This window comes from Plectropomus leopardus, chromosome 7 (genome assembly GCF_026936395.1).
Source record: "Plectropomus leopardus strain MGB_pleo_1.0 chromosome 7, ASM2693639v1, whole genome shotgun sequence".
Lineage (NCBI taxonomy): Eukaryota > Metazoa > Chordata > Actinopteri > Perciformes > Serranidae > Plectropomus > Plectropomus leopardus.
The window spans coordinates 10966026-10988052 of record NC_142182.1 but is presented as its reverse complement, the minus strand read 5'-3'; the positions used below and the strand labels follow the sequence as shown (position 1 = coordinate 10988052).

Below are 22027 nucleotides of genomic sequence, written 5' to 3'. Positions count from 1 at the left end.
TATTACAGTGGTGATGAGTCGCCTGGCTGCGAGGCTGATACCTCAGCAGCACCCAGCATTGACCAGGCCTTTAAATAAAGCCTTCGATCCTCCAGCAGCAGAGAAGGTCACCGCCTGCCTCTGGTTACCCTGCCTGTCTGTCTGCATCCACGGCCAGGAGCCCTCCTGCCATCCCTTCCTCCCTTCCTCTTGCCTCCTCCTGTTCTCACACCCTGGCGTGCATGTCTGCATTCAAATCCAGGTGCCTTCCTGTCCTCAATCCTTTCAACTTCTTCCCTAACTTTGCCTCAATTCCCTCCTTCCATCCTCCTTATACAGCCGTTTTCCGTCTGGCAACGTGAGAGTGCAAAAAGCTTGCTTTTGCTCGCTCCCTCCATCAACCTCAGCCATCCCACCATCCGTCTATCTGCGTGTCAGCCAAAAAATAAAAAATTAATGTACAGTGTTTGTCTCCGCAGGGAGAGCCGAGAGAGTCAAGGAGGTCAAAGGGTCAAGACAAAAGTTTTGGCCTCATCCCATGAGCACTGCGGATGTCACCATCCTGTCAGTCAAGCAGCACTGTCAGAGCCCCCAAAACAGAGAGCGGCGTAACATTGCACACAACAAAGGTTGAGAGAGCTTTTGATCGTCATAGAGCTAAATATAAAGTGAGAGAAAAAAAATGCATCTAATAAAGAAACCCTCCCAGGTGTCTGCTGTCCCAGATGGGTGCTTCCTTATTAAATGAAATCAATATAAACAAGTGGTTTGTGGTTTTGATTTCACTCAGAGGACTTACTTTATGCCTGAGTCATTATAGAAACTATAGAAACTTGTGTCAAATTTATACTAATAATGGAAATATCTAGATGTTACAGAGCAAAAGATTTAAGTCTCCTGTTTAGCTGATTGTGTTCAAAATGTTTGAATGAAGAACAGAAAGCAGAAACCAGAAAAAAATTTCATATTTCTACTTACACTAACAACTGTGAAACCAAAAGTAAACAGTGGTTCTGAAGATTCAGAATTGTGCAGAAATCATGTGCAGTATCACAGTACATTGTATATTTATATTGTAGTGTGTCTGAAATATGCTTGTTTGCAATTTATCTTTTTGTTTTGGAACATAAAGTGTACTTTTACAGGTATAAAGCTGAATTACAGGAAGGAGATCAATACTATGTGTAAATCCAAATTTTAAAAACTGTTTTTTAACATTGACGTATATATGTTTCCTAAATAAATTCGGACAACATCACTGATAGATCAGTTACCAAGAGACAATAATGTGCTGTATTTTTATAAACATGCAGCGACTTGAAATTTAGAATGTGAGACTTTGCAGCTTCAAACTTTTCAATGCAGTTTATATATATTTTTTAATTTGTCACTAGTTTAAAATGTTAAATTATATTTTAAATGTATTTCATGATTTTGTGTGGTAAAGTCAAGGAGTGTCGAAGATTAAAAACTGAGCAGGAGAATTTACCTCAGACTCCAGGGTGGGGGGACGGAGAAGACACAGCTCTCTATCACAGATGAAGGAATTTTCTTGACGTCCTGCAAAAACAGGAAACAGAAATGTTTTATAAAACCCACATTCTGAACCAACAATACAGGGCACTCTGCCGCACATATAACTCACTCTGAACATTAAGTTATGGTTTTGTGGTTCCAAAACAGACCAAGAGTTTAAAGAAAAGAGACATAATGTAGAGAGCAAAGACAAAAGTTATTTTACAAAACCAATCCAGTCTTAACTAAATGACAAATTTGCGGCATTTTTTTTCTAGGACTGACATATGAGTTAAGTTCATAAAAAGCTATCAAGTTATTTAGAATTGTAATCAGCACATATTGAAAATAAAGGCAAATGTTTTAGATAAACAACCTCAAACAATTCAAAATCATTTCTAAACTTATAAATAAAGCAGCACCAAAGAAAAACAACACAAAAACAAAACTTAATTTCAATGCTCAGTCACGTAAAATTAATACGATATTTCAGCTAAACAGATGTCAGGTTTAAGATTTAAATGAAAGATTTAGATATGTCTTGTGATTTCACTAATACTCATAAAACGAGTCTTATATACTGCATTTTCCAAAACACACAATCACACACAGACACACACACTCACAAACACATGCACGCACGCACACACTCACGTACACGTAAACATGCACAAACACACACACAAATACACACAATGCACAGTTTTTCAAAAGCAAAATCAATACACATTGGAAGTAAATCTAAAAAAAAAATTCAGGTTATAACATTATGATTGTATTTGATAATAATTATTGTATAACACTTCCATCATTTATTAAAAAATATAATAATAAATGCATTATTTAAAAGAAATAAACAATAATATAGAATACACGAATTGGTTCATAAATGACTGAAATTAAGCATTTGGGTAAGACAGTTCATCAGGGCCCATAACTACAGGTTTGGGAGCATGCATGTCTGACAGAAGGGTATTCACACATTTGTGTGTGAACATAACAGATGCACACATGTATGTTAGGGACGACTTCAGATAAAGAAACCTGCTTTAAAAACTGAGTGACGAATCATCCTGAAAAACTTTGCGCTAGGCTTCAGTAGAGCGAAATGAGGTGAAGGGGTGACAAAGTATATTAATGCCCCCCAATCCATCTTTAAGCAACAATGAGAACCATTCATTTCTCTGTAATCCGATTCACACTGGGGGCAAATGGACTCTGACCCATTCAGCTCCATAGGAGCTCCCAGTCACAGACCTACAGCAGAGACAAGTCTGCCGTCACCTGAAAAATGCTCTGAAACATAAACAGGAACACACCAGACTCTCAGGTGTACCTGTGAGAATTTACAGATTCAGCCCCACAGACATCAGTCTGCACGTAATTACACGTACCTATAGGTGAAGACAAACAAAGAGCCTGATAAACACACAGGGCCAGACACAGCGGAACATTCACACACACACACACACACACACACACACACACACACACACACACACACACACACACACACACTGAAGCATGTACATTCTCCCACACATGCATGCACACCATGCATGCATACTTGCACACACGTGTCTACCCTGTGTGCACTCTTGCTAACTCAAACAAGCATACACACACACACACACACACACACACACACACACACACACACACTGGGCTTTATACAGGGGAAGCGAGGTCCACGTGCAGAGGGCTGCTACATGGCAGCAGTGTGTGGGGTCAAGGCCTTTCTCAGGTACAAATGAAAGGGAGAGGAGAGACTTTGGAAGAGCTGAACAACACTGTGGGTCACCTTGCCTGGCAAAGAGATCAATGTCTGTTTGACTGGCTGAGAGAGAGAGAGAGAGAGAGAGAGAGAGACTGACTGCAGTAGAAGGGTAAATCACCTCTCTCGCTTCATTGAGATGCAGGTAAAACACACAGGGGTCGGGCTCGGCTCCAGCTCCACCCTGCATAACACAAACTCATGCACACGCAGACTTTAACGCGCACACATAGACAAACACGCACACACACACAGTCGCATAATGCACTCAACACACCCCTCCCCCCCTCACCACGTCCGCTGCGGTCCAAAACACACCACTCCACTGACTCTGTGCCCTGCAACTCAACTCACTGTCGAAAACATCAACACAGCCTGAGCTATGTTTATCTGTGAGTCAGAATATTGTGATCACATATAATTAAATCATAATTAGCTTTCATCTATTGCCCTTTAGTGATGCATTCTGAGGAGAGCTCCTTATACAAGCAAATGCAAATCTAGCGTGTGAATTCCACCACAACATACACAAAACACGAGCCACATTACATGTGGCCATATGCACATTCTTTTACAGCCCAGCATTTACAGTAATCTCAATTCAACACAAGACTATAGGATTGGATCCAGACAATCACATTACCTCCTCTCTGCCCATGCTTCTATTTGCTGGGAAAAATCACCGTGTAAAGCCAATAAGATACATACAGAGGCAGCTGCACAAACCTTCTTTTCAGCTGCTGCATTCTTGCCACATGCACAGCCGCAACAGGGGGGGACAAGTTAAATTATTAGGGTTTCAAATAAATGACACATAACTCAGGACACTGCAAGACAGAGAGAGAGAGGGAGAGAGGCTCTGGCGTTGCAGGTCTAGATGATGGACGGACCACAGAGGAACATAAATGCAGCTGATTTAAATCAATTTAAATGTAAATGTTTATCGCGTGGAGTGATGCAGATGCGGATTGAGTGGAAGAGATTGAGATTGTTTCCTCTTTTGAATGTGAATATGTTTTTAACCCTTTGGGGAGAGGGGCTATCATGGGAAAGGGAGCGCTTATAGGGAAGAAGAGAAAATGACAATGTTGTGTTACTGTTGTGTTACAAAACGACATATGTGGCTCCAAAATAATTCCTAATAATACAAAAAAATATATTTTTTATTCAGCAGCGGGTGACAGCCTATATGAATTAATGATATAATGTACTGTATATATTATTATTACTGACACCTGCTTCTCTTAGGTAGTGTTCTAAGAAATAAACTGCTAAAAAAAAAACAGTTCCTATCATAACGGTTATAAATCAAAATAGAGGGACCAGTGTAGCAACTTGGAGCTGCTCTTTAATAAATTATTGTAGTACTACAGGGAAAAAATAATGCAGCCTAATTTTTATTTTACGCTTCTGGCCTTTCTTTTTTTTTTTTTTTTTAATTGAGACACTTTACTTACATGTATTTAGATTTCCTTTTGATTGACTAAAAAGCCTGACAGTGCCATGATGAAATGACTAATTCCTATAGATTTAATGCACTCACTTAAAGCATACATACACCCATCCTCCACAAGGTCAAATAAAAGACAATGCCGGCTGGTTATTGAGCACTCACACAAATAGACACTAAAAAAAGTGCACACATCCTTTGTCCTATTAATTCTGAGGCATTAAAGCGGAGTACATGAGGATGATTCAAATGTCAATACTGATAAATTTCAAAGTGATTTCCCATAGTTGACCTGAAAGAGAGAGTCCAATATTGTGACAGCAGACAACTACATTATCTTTAATAACCTAATCATTGGACAGACTGCAAATGATCACAGTGTAGAAGTCAATATGGTGGGCCGGAGAATAGAATTACAGTTCACACTGATAAGATTAATAATGTGGCATGTCTGTGTGCTGTGTGTACACACTTTTTTATATGCTGCGAGTGAAAGAGAGGAAGCAAAAGGCGGAGGAAGAAGCAGTGAATCTGGTAGAGTGCTGAGAAATGAGGAGGAAGCGCTGAAATAATGTTTCCTGTGCCTTCTGTCCTCCTTCAGCACAGGAAGTGAATCAGTGCTACTGAATCCTCCTGCCCCTTGGTGTGTCTACAAGTCAAAACAAACAAGCAGAAAGCGTCCCACACAATTTCCACCCTTTACAATGATTTTCCACTTCATCATTCTTAGATATTGAATAACGGAGCTTAAACAATGGAAACCAATCTGTCCACCACTTCCAGGCGACTGTCCTGAGCCTGAGACAACTGAGAAAACTACCTGGCTCACAGAAGAAAAGGGTGCCGTGAAAGAAGTATAGCATCTCCAGTTCTAGGTTATAACACAAATGTAATTAAATAGCACACTATATTGACCTAATCAGATAGGAAGGCCATAAATTAGTGGACACATGCTCACTAAAAGGCCCTCTCCTCTCAGCTAGGAAGCATCTCTGATCGTTTATCATCTGAAAGGAGCAGGAAGGCAGCCAGCATCTCCCTCTCTCTCCTTCCTCTCTGTGGTGCTCTCTCTATCCCTCTAGCTCTATCTCTGTCTCTCACTCACTTTTAATCACAGAGAAAATCATTCCTCTAGGCATAAGGGGATCGTGCTCTCCCATCTTGTCCCTCATTCCTGGGCTTTCACGGGAGCTACGAGCCAGGTGGCTGTGCGAGTGTGTGAGTGGGACATGTACAGGTGAGACAGAGCTAATACAGAGTCTTCAACTCTGGCTGCAGACATGTCACCACTGAGGTGCATTTTAAAGTTTTCATGAGCTACACACACATTTAAAAAAAAAAAAAAAAAAACTCATGTTCATACAGCACATGCATGCACTCAGACTGGCAAATGTCCTGCAATGGGAAAAGATAATATCCCTCTTGCACACACACACAAACACACACACTGGCTTACAGCAGCATGCATTGTGGTGGCAGTGACCTTGTATGGCAGCCTAACCCTGTGCAGACTTTATCTCAGCCATGCTGCACTTCAGGACGCACTGAGTTCATCTGACTGCTTTCAGGAGCAGAGACACTCTGCAGGCCACATTCAGTCCAGAGCAGAGGCAGATTTTAACCCACTGGAGCTGTCAGTCGCTACCAAACCAAATTACTCCAAGTGCCTTCTTTGGCTTCTCTCTTTTTACTCTTCTCGGCATTTTTTTTAATGTCACATTTTGTCAAATAAAGATCTTTACACTGAAGCGAAAGTGGTGGATTGCCTAAATACCTCGCGTGTTATAAACAAAGCGAAACATTTTCCTGGTTAAATATGACTTCAAGCATCACTTAAGAGAACAAGAAATTAGACATAAATTCAAATACGCACGGTATTATTATAAAGAGTTTGACTGCGTTAAGTTTATTTTCAGACGGAATTATTTGCGGGGAGTCAAAATTCACATTTTCAAAAAAGTTAGACATATTTGCGTCTAATAGTGAATTTGATCGTTTTTGTCTTCTAGACCTTTGTCTCCTGGTCGATTTTAAATGAAACTTGCCACCGATAATATTCAACAAGTGGACAGCTACCGAGTAAAAAGTGCAAGTTTACTCTAAAATCAATCATTAACTCAGCCTTTTCTAGGACACCTGCAGCATAATTATTAGGCCCCGAGGCTAAAATGAAATTATATTAGAAATATTGAGCATTGTGGTTTGATTTTTTTTGCGTTTTCACAGAGAAATTAAAGAGTTTTTTCTTTTTAAATCCGCAACAGGTGAAAGGCGTCTCTTTTATTTCTTGAGAAGCAAAAGAAGAGAGAAGGAAATTGCTTTGAAATATTTCGTCGTGCATTTTCAGAGTAATAAAAAAGGAATGGAAAAACACAAATTAAGTTCAAGTATAAAATGATCTTGAAGCTGTTATAATTACGCACCTTGTGCGCAACATCTGCACCGCGCTTTAGTCAGAACCAGATATGTATAAACAGATGTTTAACATTATCTCAATGACATTTGCAATTGACATTTTCTTCTGTTTATGTTTCAGTTTAGATCGAGAGGAGATTATAAGGCTCAGAGTGTGTGGTGTCGCCTCGGAGACACAGTGACAAACAACATGCAAAAGTAAAGAGAACAAAAATAACAAACATTTTCAGGAGAATATTTCTGTTTCCATTCATGAAGATTTATTGATGAATGGTAGGTTCATTAAATTTCCATTTTAAGAGTGAACACGATGTCTGCTTTTTAATTGTACTGTCCAGACAATACATTTTACTGTTTAGAAATAATCACAAAAGACGCATTGCTGCATTAATTATTCCACAGCACCGGGAGAACATATAATTTCCATTCCCAAACAGTTCACAGTTTATTTACCGAATAACGCCCATAGGCTTCTGGGTAAACTTAATTAAGTTCCTTAAATGAAAGGAAAACACATTAACAGGGAACTGTAGAAAGAATAGATCATTTGTTGCACCAATTTTGCGTAACAAAGTGGCCTTTTTATAATTTACTTCATGACATGCATCAAAATCTGCTTCTGTTCTGTTTAAAGCATTTTATCTCCGGCCCCACTTGTTGATCGCAATAATCTATTTAATCTCTGCATTTGTCAGATACAATTATAATTATTCCGATGCTGCTCACCTTCATAGTAGGTTGTCTGTCAGTATAAATCAATATTAAGCACAAAGTTGCTTTATTCCACAACATCATTCTCCTCACATGGCTCCAAAAACAGCCTATAAAATATGTTTTTGAAGAGTCTATGTTCGCGGGCAACTTTTATGAAAGCAAGGTGACGGATGAATGCACCTGTTCACACTTTTTATCACAAATAAATCCCCAAAAAGGTGATGAGGCTGAACAATGCAGTCGTGGTATAATACAATCATTATACACAAATTCACAAAAACAAGGAAAAAGAAAAAAAAAAAAGTAAAAACACAATCCGTACATGACCAGCATGCATGGCTTCACATAGGCTAACTGTTACAGTCTGACATCAAATGCCCAAACTTCTGAGTTTGGATGTTGTTGTTTTTTTCACAACACAAATAGGATGGATGATATGAAAATGAAATCATTCATATCAAAAATAAATTGACTTTAAACAAAAAATCTAAAATAAATTCACATCAAAATAAAGCTGCTGTGCCTGAGGATTGTTGAATTCCATAAAACAAATTTTGGGTGAAGGGAGCAGGATGGACGAGGCGCAGGATGAGGCGGACCTATATGCTCAGCAAAGCGTAAAGACATTTTATGCAGTGTGTCTGAAGTTGGACAGAAATCCTTCTAAAATGTTTGTGGAAACCGAATTCGTATTCAGCCATTTAAACAGGCCCTTTTTTCCTTTAATATAACATAAATCAAACAAATCCTCGCCCTGGAACAAAATACTTTTAAAATACAGAAAAGGTGTGAAACTCTTTTGTCCTTAACTAATGCAGCTTTTACAAAACAACTTCAACAAGCACGCACAAACTATTTTGAGCTGCGTGAAAATTTTAAAGTTTTTTTGTCTGTTTCTTTGTGAGGGTCGGTTATTAAAACTTTTTCGGCGCCGAGACTCACATGAAAAACTCCGGGGATGAGGGGTTGTTGTCGCTGCTGGATCCTCCGTTTTCTCTGAAGCCGGTGCTGATGAGCTTCTCGTATTTCTCCTTGTAGGCGTCCCTCTCCCTGGCCAGCCGGGAGATCTCCTGCTTGAGGTGGTCCACCTGCTGAATGAGTTGCGTCTTCTCTCCCTCCAAGACGTGCCGCTGCTGAACCCGCTTGTACCGGCAGGACTGGGCATAGCCTCTGTTCTTTAGCGTTCTCCTCTTCTGTTTCAGGCGGATCACCTCTTCCTTGCTGACCCCCCGGAGCTGCCGGTTCAATTCCCGCACCGACATGGTCACCAGCTGCTCGTCCGAGAACCGGTCTTCCAAACGCAGGTGCTGGTGGGTCCCCCCCACGCCGCCGCCGGACTGAGACCCGGAGGAGGGATGGTGTGCCCCTGCGTGGTGGTGGTGGTGATGGTGGTGGTGGTGGTGGGGAGTCCCGTTCTGAGCTGCGGCTGCAGCGATAACCGCGGATACCACGGCGGCCGCTGATCCCATCTCCTCCCCGGCCATGGCGCCTCCTGCCCCGGCTGCGCCGCCGAACTGCTGCCCCCTGGCATAGCCATCGAAGGTCTGGAGCTGGTGACTGCTGCTGATCAGCGCCTCTACGGCGTCCTCCGGGCTAAAGCCCAGAGCCTCGGGGTTCAACTGCTGTTGGTACCCGGTCATCCAGTAGAAATCCTCCAAGTGTGCCTTCTGTTCGCTCCCTGATCCCGGACTGGGCGCCGAGAAGCTTGGCGAGGGGGGAACCGAGCTGCAAGGCGTGCTCATCGGGGTGGAAGATAGGGATCCCCCGGCGACCAGGCGGCTGCACTGGCTGATGCTGCGATCGGGCTCCACCGGCTCCTTTTTCACTTCAAACTTCATCAGATCGAAGTCATTAACATATTCCATGGCCAGGGGACTGGTGGGCAGGTCGGAGTTGCTCATTGCCAGCTCTGATGCCATCCTCTTGCTGTTGACAGTCCTCCAAAGGGGGTGAGGAGCACCTGTCAAAGTGGGCTGCTGAGACACGCACTGAGCCAGCTTGATTTCTTTATTTATTTTCTTCAAAACCGGAGAAAAGGTGGATTTTCACGCACTAATTGCGCAGCGCAGGTTTTGGTTTTGTGAGTCGATAAGTTTTTTTTCTCTTCAGTCTGTGTTGCACAGACGCATTGGAGCAGCGCTGTTTCCTCCCTCTCTCCCAGCGTGCGGGTGTCTGAGCGCCGCTGTCTCTGTTTCTACCATTTAACACTTCATGGCTCCTTTTAGGATTAGTGCGCCAAATTGAGGAGGTTCACGCACGTGTCCCGGGCAAATAGTTGCTTTGTGGAGGAAAAAAAAAACTCCACCCTAGGATTGATAGATTTTTTTTCTAAGGCATCAGTCAGCCGACGAGTTAAAAAGCATTGCTTAGTTTTATAGGCGCCCTGACGTCATACTGAAATATGAAATTGACTGAGACTCAGCCAATGAGGAGCCCAGCCTGGGGATGTAATTAGCATAATAGTATAGAAACCAAAGTTTTCTGAACTGTCAGAGTCCATCAGCAGATTGACACATGAGACTTAATATTCATTCTTTTGTCACTTTGCATGGAAAAGAACAAAAGTGAGTAAAATAAAACAGATTCCGAGGATTAACAGAAGATATGAGATGGTAAATAGGCATGTTTTTAAATTACCAAGTCGTTATAATTTCAACACATAGCCTATTTAATATTTTTCATATAATAATATAACTACTTAAATATTTAAATTTTAGTCATTTTTTGACAACAATATCGTTTGTTTCAGAACTGTCTGGTGATTGTACAGTCCTTAATCCAGCTCTCATTTAATGTGTCGATGTAACAACACTTTTGCACAGGTGTAATGCATTAATTATATAAGCAGATTTATAATTAAGGAGTCAAATTGATCTCAAAACTCGTCTCAGACAACAAGCTGTTTCAGTTACTCCACCCAAACATTAAATGCATCAGAATACATTATAAAGATTCTCATTAAGCGATAGATAAATATTCCACATATAGTAGCGGAAATATATTACTAGACAAAGCGGATCGTTGTGCGAGGGAGGTGAAAGTGAAAGGAGCATGGCTTGGGTCTGCTTGAATGACACTGTTTGGAAACCCAACGTCGCCACCTTTCGGCATAAAGGAAAACTTCACGTGGTTTTTTATAAGAGTGTGTGTCAAATAGAACTGCTGTTCGCGGGTGGTTTTCTGCTTTAAATGTAAAAACATTTTTATGTCACTTTGTGGAGTCTCATCTGCTCCCTGTTAGTCTTACTGCTGGATATGAAGATTATTTAACAAGACAAGCATGACTCCTTATTATAAATAGAACATTTGTGGATTCAAAACAAATGAAAAAACTAAACTGACAAATTAAAAAAATATATATTTACATATATAAAACAGTACTTAAGCTATCCAAGAGTCATTTTCTTTAAGGAGACAACTGGGAACACATTCTCTTACACTTGTATTCACATTAAATGCAAGTCCTTGTCAACATAAAATCCTGTTTCTGATGTAATACTCTGCAGAGACAACACCTCCATCTGTGTCCTTCTGGAGTCTACACTCTCAATCCCATGTAATGATCACAGCGTCAGTGTTCCTCTCTCTTTCTCTCCCTGTCTCTCTCTCCTGGAGCACATTCCTCAGGAGTGGTGGCACATAAGAACAAACAATAAGGAGGGCTATACACAGAGGACTGGAGAGTAAATAAGAGAACTCTCCCTGGAACATGTCACACGGGGAAGCTTCAGAAAACTACAAAGCCGCCAGCAGATAATCCAACTCCCCGGTGTCCCGACGCAAGTAAATATTCTCTTGGTCCCTGTGACTGTTCATGGGGACTTAACGTTAAACAGGAAAGGATAAACATCGTGTTTTATTCATTAGAACACACAACAGAGTCCCCTCTGATGCTTTTGAATAAATATTAAACAGAGGAGGTGTCCCATCTGACGCTACTATATGTTGTCGCTCTGTTGTAGTGTGAATTCAGACTGGTAGTAAGATACACAACAGGGAAAGAGCTTCAGAGAGACTGTGAAAGATCATTTTCACATATTAGGTGGTGCTGCTTGTCTTTTAAGCATCAACAGGACATAATGTCTACTGCAAGGAAAATTATGTCATAACTGAGGGAGCTGAATAAAAAAAAATGATCCGGCTGCATGCAACATGTCATTTTTCAAGTACAATTGGCAAAATAAACCAAAAAACATAATTCCTTTATGGTATTTGTATAACTGTTTGACACACAAGCCACCAACAGGCACAGAGAGCCGTTAAAGTTGTTCATGGTGCATTCAGGTCCACATTTGAAGCAGCAGTAGACACTTGCTGCTGGGTGAGTTCTTGAGTTTGCCAGATCTCTTAAACCAGGATTTATCGGCTCAGGAGTCTCAAGGGTTAACAAGCAGAGTCCAGAGCCAATGCATCAGCTGTGTTACTGAGGGCTAATAGTCCTGTATGTACTGTCTCCCTTTGGAGTTTCGTGCAGCCAACTCACTGCCACCAAGTTTACCACTGTCTTTATCGGGGGGGATTTTTTTCCCCCCAACACCATACAGAGGTTGCACTTTGGCATATATACAGCAGGAGGGGGGGTACTTATATAGTGTTTGTGCAGGGGAAAGTTAAAAGCATTTAGCTTTATATGTTTAAACATATTTAAATATATTAAAATATTATGACTCATTTCTATGCTCCAATTTGTGCCTTGTCTGGACCATTTTATGGTATCGTTTATCGAATTCTGTCAAAAATAAAAGTCCTCTGCTACTTTCATGTTTTTAGGAGAGACAGGTGCACATTTTACAGATACTGAGGTGTCCCCTGCATCCTCTATCAAAGTCTTCACCTACTTAAGAGAAATGCCAGAAAACAATCAGATCAGCTGTATTTTTTTACTCCAAATAAAATGCTGTGGCTGAAATAACTTTTTTGACTCAAAATTGAGGCTGACATTCTGCACGAATGACACACCAAAATCAATCCTTAACAGCATTAATCCCTTGAAAGCCTAACAAATTGGCTTGATTTCTCTCAAAAACATGGAGAGAAGGCAATAAGCAACTTAACCAGCAATGACACAAATATTAGCAAGATAGTCGTGAACAAATACAGGAAAAAGTGAAAATTAGCCCCCCAAAAAAGAAAGTGAACGTGGACAAGAGGAATGACCTGAAAAGTGTACGAAAATAAAATAAAAAAATAAACACTAATACCACTACTACTACTACTAATAATAATGATAATAATAAATGTAAAGTATGTTTTTTGCTGTAGCCTAATTTTGATAAATAGTCAGAAATTATAAAAATAATTTTGTGGATATTTTATCCTTTTTAGAAAATGTTTAATCATACTCTTTCTTTTGTAAAAAAAAAAAAGAAAAAAAAAAGAGGTAATTCTCAGGTAATTTTCCTGTCACCTTATACTAATATTTTGCAGTGTGCAGCACATTGTTGTTGTTGTTGTTTTTTTCTTTTTTTTAAAGAAATCAAACTAATTTATTCAGAAAACTGATGCTGAACCAGGTTTCAAAGAGTTAAATACTTGGAAAACTAATATTTGCATCAGTTTGTGAACAAAGAGTCGTGCAGTCAAGTGATTTTTTAATGAAAACATCCAACACTTTGACTCTTTTGTAACGCTGCTGATGCCCCGGCCTTAATGCGCACACACCAGCTTTGTGTTAATAGCCTGGCCTCTACATGTGGAGCCCGGCTACAGTACGTGTTAATGAGACACTGTCTGACCTTTCAGAGTTCACCCCAGGAGAACACTGATGCATCCTGGGTAAAGGATAACCAGTGCTCCCAGAGTTCCCTGTGATTTACTGACACAGTGACTTTACTAATTGTTACATCTATTAAAAACATCCTCATTACAGCATGACTTATGCGCTGCGTTGCAATAGACGTCACTTTTATTTTCGGCATGCTAACCTTTTGTTTGCCTCTGGGGTTCCCTGAAGATGTGCACATGTAGAGGATGCGCACAACTTGTTGTTTGCTTTGTTATCCACCTTTGTGGGAGAAATGTTTTGCTTGCGGGTGAAGAAGCAGGAACTACTTGTGAGGTCTGTGAAGTAAATAACTTACTGAAGACAAATAAGTCAGGTTACTCACCATGATATTATCTCAATGTCGTGTAAAATATTATCACAATGTCTTGACAAAGAAAGGAAATGAAGGATCGAGAGCACTGAAGAAAAAACTCATTAAAGCTGATTTTATGCATCTGCAAGATAAGCAGTTTATAACCCCACTTACACTATTCAAAATCTTAAGTGTGCCAAAAATAGCCAAAGACATTACCATATTTAACAGACAGTAACTTAAATAAAACGACTAGAAACTAAACTAAAGGATTTCTGCATGACCAAGATTATGCCTTATAATCATTCATTACATTCCCAATGGGAGGTAGGCTTCATATTCATTCTCAATCCCTGTTTAATGCCATATATTAAACTCTGGTGGCACCCCAAATGGGGGACAACCAGACGAGTGGGCTCAGCGGGCTCATCTGAGACACATTTAATTAGCAGGACAGAAAATGAAATGTTTCGTGGGGTCTTAACTAACTGTTGTATCTTTTGTAATAGAATGAGGAGCTGTGAGAAGCTATTACAAGGAGGAGCATGAAGAACGGTGCCACGCTTTACTCTGCCAGTGTTTTATAGGGGGGAATAAAAGAATGCATATTAAGATAATAAGTTTCCACATCACGGAAACAAAGTGCCATATTTGCAAAGTGCTACGTTTGAGAGAACAGGCTTAGTCGCTCTCTCTCGCTCTCCCACTATCTCACCGTCCTGTTCTCCAATCCGGCATTAATCAGACTTTTACAACCTTTTCGATTCATTTACTTGCTCAGAAAGCAGGTAGCAGCTCAGGGTTTGAACTGTCTGTTTATGTGTGGACTTGAAAAACATCTGCATGGTTAATGGAGAAGAAACAGGCCCTCAACAAGTGAGTTTCATTATTACCTTGCATTGTACCTGCACTTACACAGAGAGACTGACAAACACTGTACCAAGAGAAAGACAGGACATGGGTTTACCAGTGTATGTTAGGGCTGCAATGATTAGTCAAATACTCAATTAGTTGATCACCAGCTGGCCACCATCGTTGTTAGATGTTGATATTTGTTTGAATTTGGGTTGCGATCACGTGACCAAAATTCAGTGTCAGGACGTCTAAAGCCTCCTGCAGACTGTGATATTTTAGCAATATTATAAGTTTAGTGCAAGCTGCACTGTGCGACATGGATCTAACAAACTTAGGTACAACATCAAGTTTGATGTATGCAGACTGTATGATGACGCTTTCTGAATCACAGGCCATGACCAATGTTCATCGACATCAATACGCAAGAGCAAAACGTCATCAGCATGCAGCAGCTATCTAAACCGCTGTAGCAGTAAGAGAAAAATGTAAACAAACATGAAAACCAAAAATCTACGTCATAAATTTATTGCATATAGAACATAAAAGTTCATATGTATTTAGGCATTTAAATTATCGTCAACCTGATTCTTATTCCACACGACATTTAATATATGTCAAATGTAAGAATACAACATTTTTCTTACATTATACTGAAGTGTGGTGCCAGCTGAGTATGGTTTCATTAGTGTATAATCACCTGAAGGTAAGGACTGTTTTGTTTTTAAACCTTAGAATGAACTGTTTATATCTATATAGAAAGCAGGTAATCTCCCACAGGGTTCGCTATGTCATTCTACAGTAGCCTAGGACAGACAAATGGCTCTAGATAGGATCATTCTCGTTTTGCATTTTTCATGTCAGCCATCATAGTCCTCCTATGTAGCTCTCCTATGCTGTTGTATCACATTGAACTGAATATCTGGGGGTTTTGGACTGACAAGACAAGACACTGAAAGCCACCTCCTTGGACTTTGAGAAACTGACATAGACATTTTAAACTATTTCCTGACATTTTAAAGACCAAATGATCAATCAAGAAAATAATGTGCAAATGAATCGACAATGAAAACAGTTATTTGCAGCCTTAGTGCATATTCAATAGAGAACCCCGGTTCTTCTGTTGCTTTTGCTTCATTTTACCTCTGCTTTGTGGCAGAAATGCTTAAGACTCCACAGTCAATCACACCCTTAAAGCCTCAAAATGGAAACATTCTGCAGAGTACAACACCAGAGCAGCAGTGTAAGATTCAGATTCAAATGACTGGATGCTGTTGATTAGAAACCCAGGCTGTGACACTCTCTCTCTGGCTGTGTGCCTGCCAGGAGGATGCTTCAACCTGGTAATTGGCCACAATGAGCAGACTTGCATGTGTCAAACTCTCCTCTTCACATCTGGTTATTGTCTCTCACAGCAGGTGGACATCACAGGCATCGTCTGAGCAGTCTCATCTGCTCTCTGTCTCCGTCTAGCACCGGCTGTACTGCTATTATACTTTAAAAACCAGCAAAGCTGCATGTGTAGTTTAAAATATGATGCGCATAGCGTGAACAGGTAACATGATGAAGAGATGTGGGTCATTCACATGTCAGCACAGTCTGCAAGCTAATGATTTTCAACGGCTTTATGAATACACAAATATGTGAAATTGGACGCTGCAGATTTTCTGTGAAGAAGTAGTAGTTCATTGTGGATTCAACAGTCAAGGTTCATGAATGTAATCATGTTCACACACAAACACACTAAAATGAAGTGTGAATCATATGGAACCTGAGCTCATCTCCTCTCATTAGACACACACTGCTACATTATTGGCTTCATTAGCTTTTCCCACTGTGCATCACCCAGCATGTGGAAGAGCAGGTAGTCAACTCTCACTAAAAAACAAAAACAATACAAGGTACACACGCTATTATTCCCCTAATGGTTTCTGGATAATTTTAGCTTTTCATGGCTATTGACGGTAAATTTCTATTTTTAGCTGTATGCATGAACACAGCGTTTGCATGCGTGACTTCCTGTGTACACAAGGCACGATGATTCATGTTGCAGTTGCAGGTTATGAGTTGTTATTGATGTGGCTGGTATATGTACCGTGCTATATGCTCCCTGTAACTGTACACTGTTATTAATGTCCACAGTGTCCACTCTGAGCTGTTATTAATGTGACTCATATACATAAAGAGTTTCCCCATTAGTCAGAGTGGAACTGTGCCGTCATACAGAGGAGGAGGAGGAGCAAGCAGTACTCCTCCTCTTTATCCTCCCTCTGCTCCTGTACATCATCATCCAAACAATAATATGGGATCATATGTATATAAATACAGCAAGTTTCTTTTAATAAACTCTTGTAGAGTTCACAGATCTGCGCACCAAGACTGAAAAACCGTCTGTGATCCAGTGAGTCAGGAGTTTTATGGTTAATTTAACTATCTCACGGTATCTTGCAAAAACTTTTTAATGCAACTAAAATAACAACCCAGTTTAGAAGCAGGGCTAAAGTTATTCCACATAAGTACTGTCAGAAGCAATGAAATGAGCAATCAATTCATCAACTTACAAGGAATTAATAAATAACAATTTCTATAGTTATTTTCTAATTATTTAAAGTTATTTATCAAGACAAAATGCCAAACAATCACTGTCTTCCTCTTATCTTTGCACACTGAATATGTGTGAATTATAATTCAGACAAAACAAGCAATACGAAGACATCACCTTTGGCTCTGAAAATAGTGTTGTAGTACTTGAGATCCGCTTTGGATTTGTAACCAGCTTCAAGAAACATTTTGAAGGACTGAGTCTCAACCACATTTTGACTCTGTCTTGTCTTGGTCTCAGACTAAGAGGACTAATATTTTTTTTAAAAAGGAGTGTTGTATAAAGACGGTTACATTGATTTCAGCCCGAGTGTTTTTTTCTAGTTGTTTGCTCATAGACATCAAAGGAATCTTCCCACACATAAAGGTCATCCTTGCAATACTTTAGTATTTTGAGACTAAATAATTACTTGATCAATTTAAAAAAGGTTAACCAGTAATGAAAATTGTTGTTGGCCGCAGCCCAAGATATTTGTTGTAGTTTAACAACTTAAGCAAAATGCTAGAAAATGCTATGACTATAAAAAAGGAACATAGGCAAACTATATGGTATGATAACTATGTATTATATGTTTATGGTATAACACTAGAATACTGAGATTTAGTCTAATAGTTAAGGTAACTTTTAGTAAAGGCTCAAAAGGGAAAGAACATAAATTCTTACTATGTATAAAATCTAACTCACAAAATAATGCATTATAATCTTGAATATATGGATTAATGCATTATAAAATAACTTTGTATATGCTTTGTAACTAGATGACTGCCGGCTGCTCTGGTTCAGGTCTCACACAATGAGTCTTTGTGTGGTTTTCCAGAGGGCTGAAGAGGCCACTGGCTCTGTGGAGATCAGGGGGCAGCCCTACCAGACAATAGTGAGGTGGTGCCACATTACAGATACAACAGTCCACGTGATCTGCGTTGCTTCTCCCACCCCAGACCTCCTCTGAAGTCTTCCCACACACACTTTCATCCCTTCGGAGACACTAAGAGATTCAGTTAAAAGAAAGATGGGAATGTAAACACCTCTGCATGCAGTGTGATTTAAGATTATTGCAGATGAATGTAAATATTAATTTTAACCTCCCCATGATAATCCCCTCATCTGTTCCTCTGCAATGGAAGAATCATTTGCCTATAGCTCTTAGTAAGCAGAGGAGTGTGTGAGGGAGCCAGCAAACTAAAGTCACATCTCTCTGCGTTATTCTGCACTCTGTCACAGAGGAAGATGCAGAGACAATACAGCCCACAGGACACCACGGCCTCATACAACAATCCTTTATATCTCCACTAGATTAATGCCAGGAGACAAATGCACTTCCACTGGGATACTCTCTTCTCTGGGGGAGAGCGAGGGAGGAGGATGAGGGGAAGAGGTTGATCGTTGCTGGCCCGAGGGATGAGTGAAGCGAGATGATGAACAGGCTTCACGTAATGGCTGGACTTTTGATTATGGCAATATTGAGTGTGGAAATGAGATGTTTATCAGATGTGGTTTTGAGGGAGAGACGGGAGGAGCGAGGGAGCAGGGGGAGGGCTGGGATAAGCGTTAATCTGGCTGCTAAATGGAGGGTTTGACATGTTGTGTCTGTCTGAAGAACCCAGCGGGACACGTCTTCATCTCCTCTCTGCGCGCTTTGATCAGGCTCGCAAGCGCTCACAATTAGCACCTCTTGATGTTGAGTGGAAAAGTGCATTTGGAGAGTGATGTATAAATTTTGATTCGAACTTAAAGAGTCCCGAGAGCGACACATAATTTTGGGGGAAAAAGGAGGTTATGACAGCAAGAGGGAGTGAGATGAAGAAGAGAGGAAAGTATCTTTAAGCTTTTCCTAAAAACGCACAAACAGACTTAGTAAGAGTTAGTCATGGTTCTTTGCGCACTCACAGTAGATTTGGATGCTTACACAGGAGCAGAGACACCCTTCCTGTTGCTTATCCGCTTCCTGAGCCTCAATTTGTATTGAAATCCCTCACAGGCAATTATCCATATGCGAATGGTGTACTTACTCTGAGCTTATATAAGTTTCTTTCTCGGTAAGCCGCACCATTTTCATTTTAAAACTCCTGATTACAATTTCAGAGTTTATTCCTATGAGAAAATGGCAAAAATGGGTGCTCATAGTTAACACGGAGCATAAAATCCTGCAGGACCTCTCGCTGGCTGTATAATTTGAAAGATTGAATAATCTTTCCCTGGCGTGATGTTGAAAATCCCTTTGCAGGAAGAGAGACGTGGGCAGCAGTTGGCATCTATGTGGTCAGGAAGACATTTTGTTGAGTAAAGTGTTGGCAGGAGGGAGGAACCCCCCCCTCGCCACCACTCAACCCCCCGCCTCCTCACCCACCTCTCAGGCTGTCAGGAGTGTCATATATCTGGGGGATATCTGAGGGCGAGGGAGATCGCAGCCCAATTACGGGCTGATAACTAATCAATAGGCCACTTATTCCTACAGCAGGAAGTAAAGGAATGGGCCCCTGGGACACGTAGTTCAGATTACTCTCCCCTCAACATGGGACAGCCACTAATGATGAGACAGAAAAAGAAGTGAAGAGAGGCAGAAAGAGAGAGAGGGGCGGGGGATTAAAGGAAAAAACTGGGCGGGGAGAAGCTACAGTATATTAAAAGACAGACGCAGAATGAGGAGAGAAAGAGACGGAGAGAGGGAAAATGGAGCACTTGTACAAAAAGAATATTTAAAGGGCAGTGTGTTCAACAACAAATGCACAACAAACACAAATAAGATCCCTTTAAATGCACTGAAAGGTAATTTAAAGGGTTGGTTTACCCAAACACAAATAGTTTGGGGTTTTAGTCGAACTATGTATAAATAGCCTCCATGAAATCTATTCACACAAGTATCCTGGAGGGCTGTCAGCATTAATGAGTTAATCACAATGCGATCAAGTCATGTTAATCGCCAGCTGACATACCCGTCTTTGAGAGGCTGTACCGAGCTAAGTTTTGAAGCTATAGTGATGGCACTGGTATCAAATGAAACCAGAAGACCTGAGGGATTCAGTGGGGCCTTAATGCTAGCTTGTCAGGAAGGGGGGCAAATTACGCTACAAAGATAGGCTAAATTTGAGCGATCGAAAAATGGCATGGTCATTTCACAGGGGTCCCTTCACCTCTGACCTCCAGATATCCGAATGAAAATGGGTTCTATGGATACCTACAAGCCTTTACCCTTTACAGACACAACTTTAGGCTCATCCCATGCAGTTTTTTTGCTGTCATTTGGTACCTAATCAAGACAATCTGGTTGCTTTATCTTGTCAATATGGAATTCACAACTGTGAATTCCTGTCCATGGCTCCTGAAATGCAAAATTATGGAATTGAAAACATACAATTTAAAAATGCGATTAATCGTGTTTAACTATTGAAATTCTGTGAATAATCGCAATTTTTTTTCAGGGTTATTGGTTTCCTTGATCTTTTTAAAGTAAAATTAACTTGTCAGATTTTAGCACAGTACACTCTGGATCTAGAGGCAGAAATGAGCCAGCTCTGCTTACAGTCACTGGGAAACCCCACATCGGGGAGACACGCCGGCAGCCACGCCACACTGCGGACCACGCCACCAACACGTACGGCCAGGTAGGAAATGTACACCCGAACAAACAATCATTCTGCGAGACATAGCACTCAGTGGTGCTGTCCAGTACTCAAGCTGCTGGTGAGTCACTGAATGCAGCCCCCGGGTCAATTAAAGGGCCAAAAGAAAACCTACACTGCTACAAACATCATCTGTTAGCCTCAGGATTCACAGGAGTTAGCAGTGATGCTAGCTGCAGACTTGGTCCTGGTTTCTGCCTCCAAACGAACCGCCCCTTGATGCTTGAAGAGTCCTCTTTCCATGGAACACAGGAACTATTCGTTCTCATTTCTTCTGACAGGCCATTCGTTTTGTCGCTCCTCTGTCACTGTCGCCCTCATGAAGAAATATGGCAGCAGTCTCTGCCCCTGTCCCCCACACCTTGTGCCCTTAGCTGACAACCTGCCCAGACCCCGGTCAGGCCCCCCTACATCCTCGCGCTCCTCATCCAAGGCCCCTGTCACTCCTGCCACTTGTCCACTAATATCAAGTAAATGATCAACAGTGTGTGGTTCAGACCCTGCCAGTTCAGCACAGTCAGCACCAGGTTTGGGGTTGAATCATGATTATACAAGTGTTGATGTGTTTTATGCAGGATCAGTCAGCACAGAAGTTTACTGTGATTCTTTTCATTAGTTTATAGAGGAGGTATGGAATAGGGGCATGGCTAGTCCATAGCTCCTGTCTTTCTTTTTCAGTCTAATCAGTGGAATGGTGTTTTTGGCTGTCAGGCAGAAGGCATCAATGAGAGACGAAATCCTAAACCATCAACATTAACACTGATCAGGTTTCTCCCCAATCTGCTTGTTTATCCTCCTTTCTCCCGAGATCAGTACAAAGCTACTTTACAGCCTCTTAAACCCGACATGTTTCTCCGAGACAATACAGTCGAACCACAAAACAGTCTTCAACGACTTTAGTGATTAAACGCAAGCGGTAGTCCTGGGTGGAATGAGACAAGAGAGACAGCAATAGAGACGGAGAGTTAGAGTCTCTCCTCCGCACAACTTCATCTCCAAATCAGCTGCATTTGGCAATCGGCACATTGG

At 40.9% G+C, this 22027-nt stretch overlaps 1 protein-coding gene across 1 annotated transcript in view; it reads right to left on the bottom strand.

Moving 5' to 3' along the window:
- Positions 1-10276, bottom strand: part of LOC121949919 (transcription factor Maf) — a 92378-nt gene extending 82102 nt beyond the window's left edge. Inside the window, exons 1-2 of the mRNA XM_042495783.2 lie at positions 8790-10276; positions 1469-1539 (exon numbers count right to left, since the gene is read on the bottom strand). Coding sequence (XP_042351717.1) covers positions 1512-1539; positions 8790-9766 — 1005 coding nt within the window. The 5' untranslated portion in view covers positions 9767-10276 and the 3' untranslated portion in view covers positions 1469-1511. The remainder of the gene's footprint in view (positions 1-1468; positions 1540-8789) is intronic.
- Between the last annotated feature and the right edge of the window lie 11751 nt (positions 10277-22027).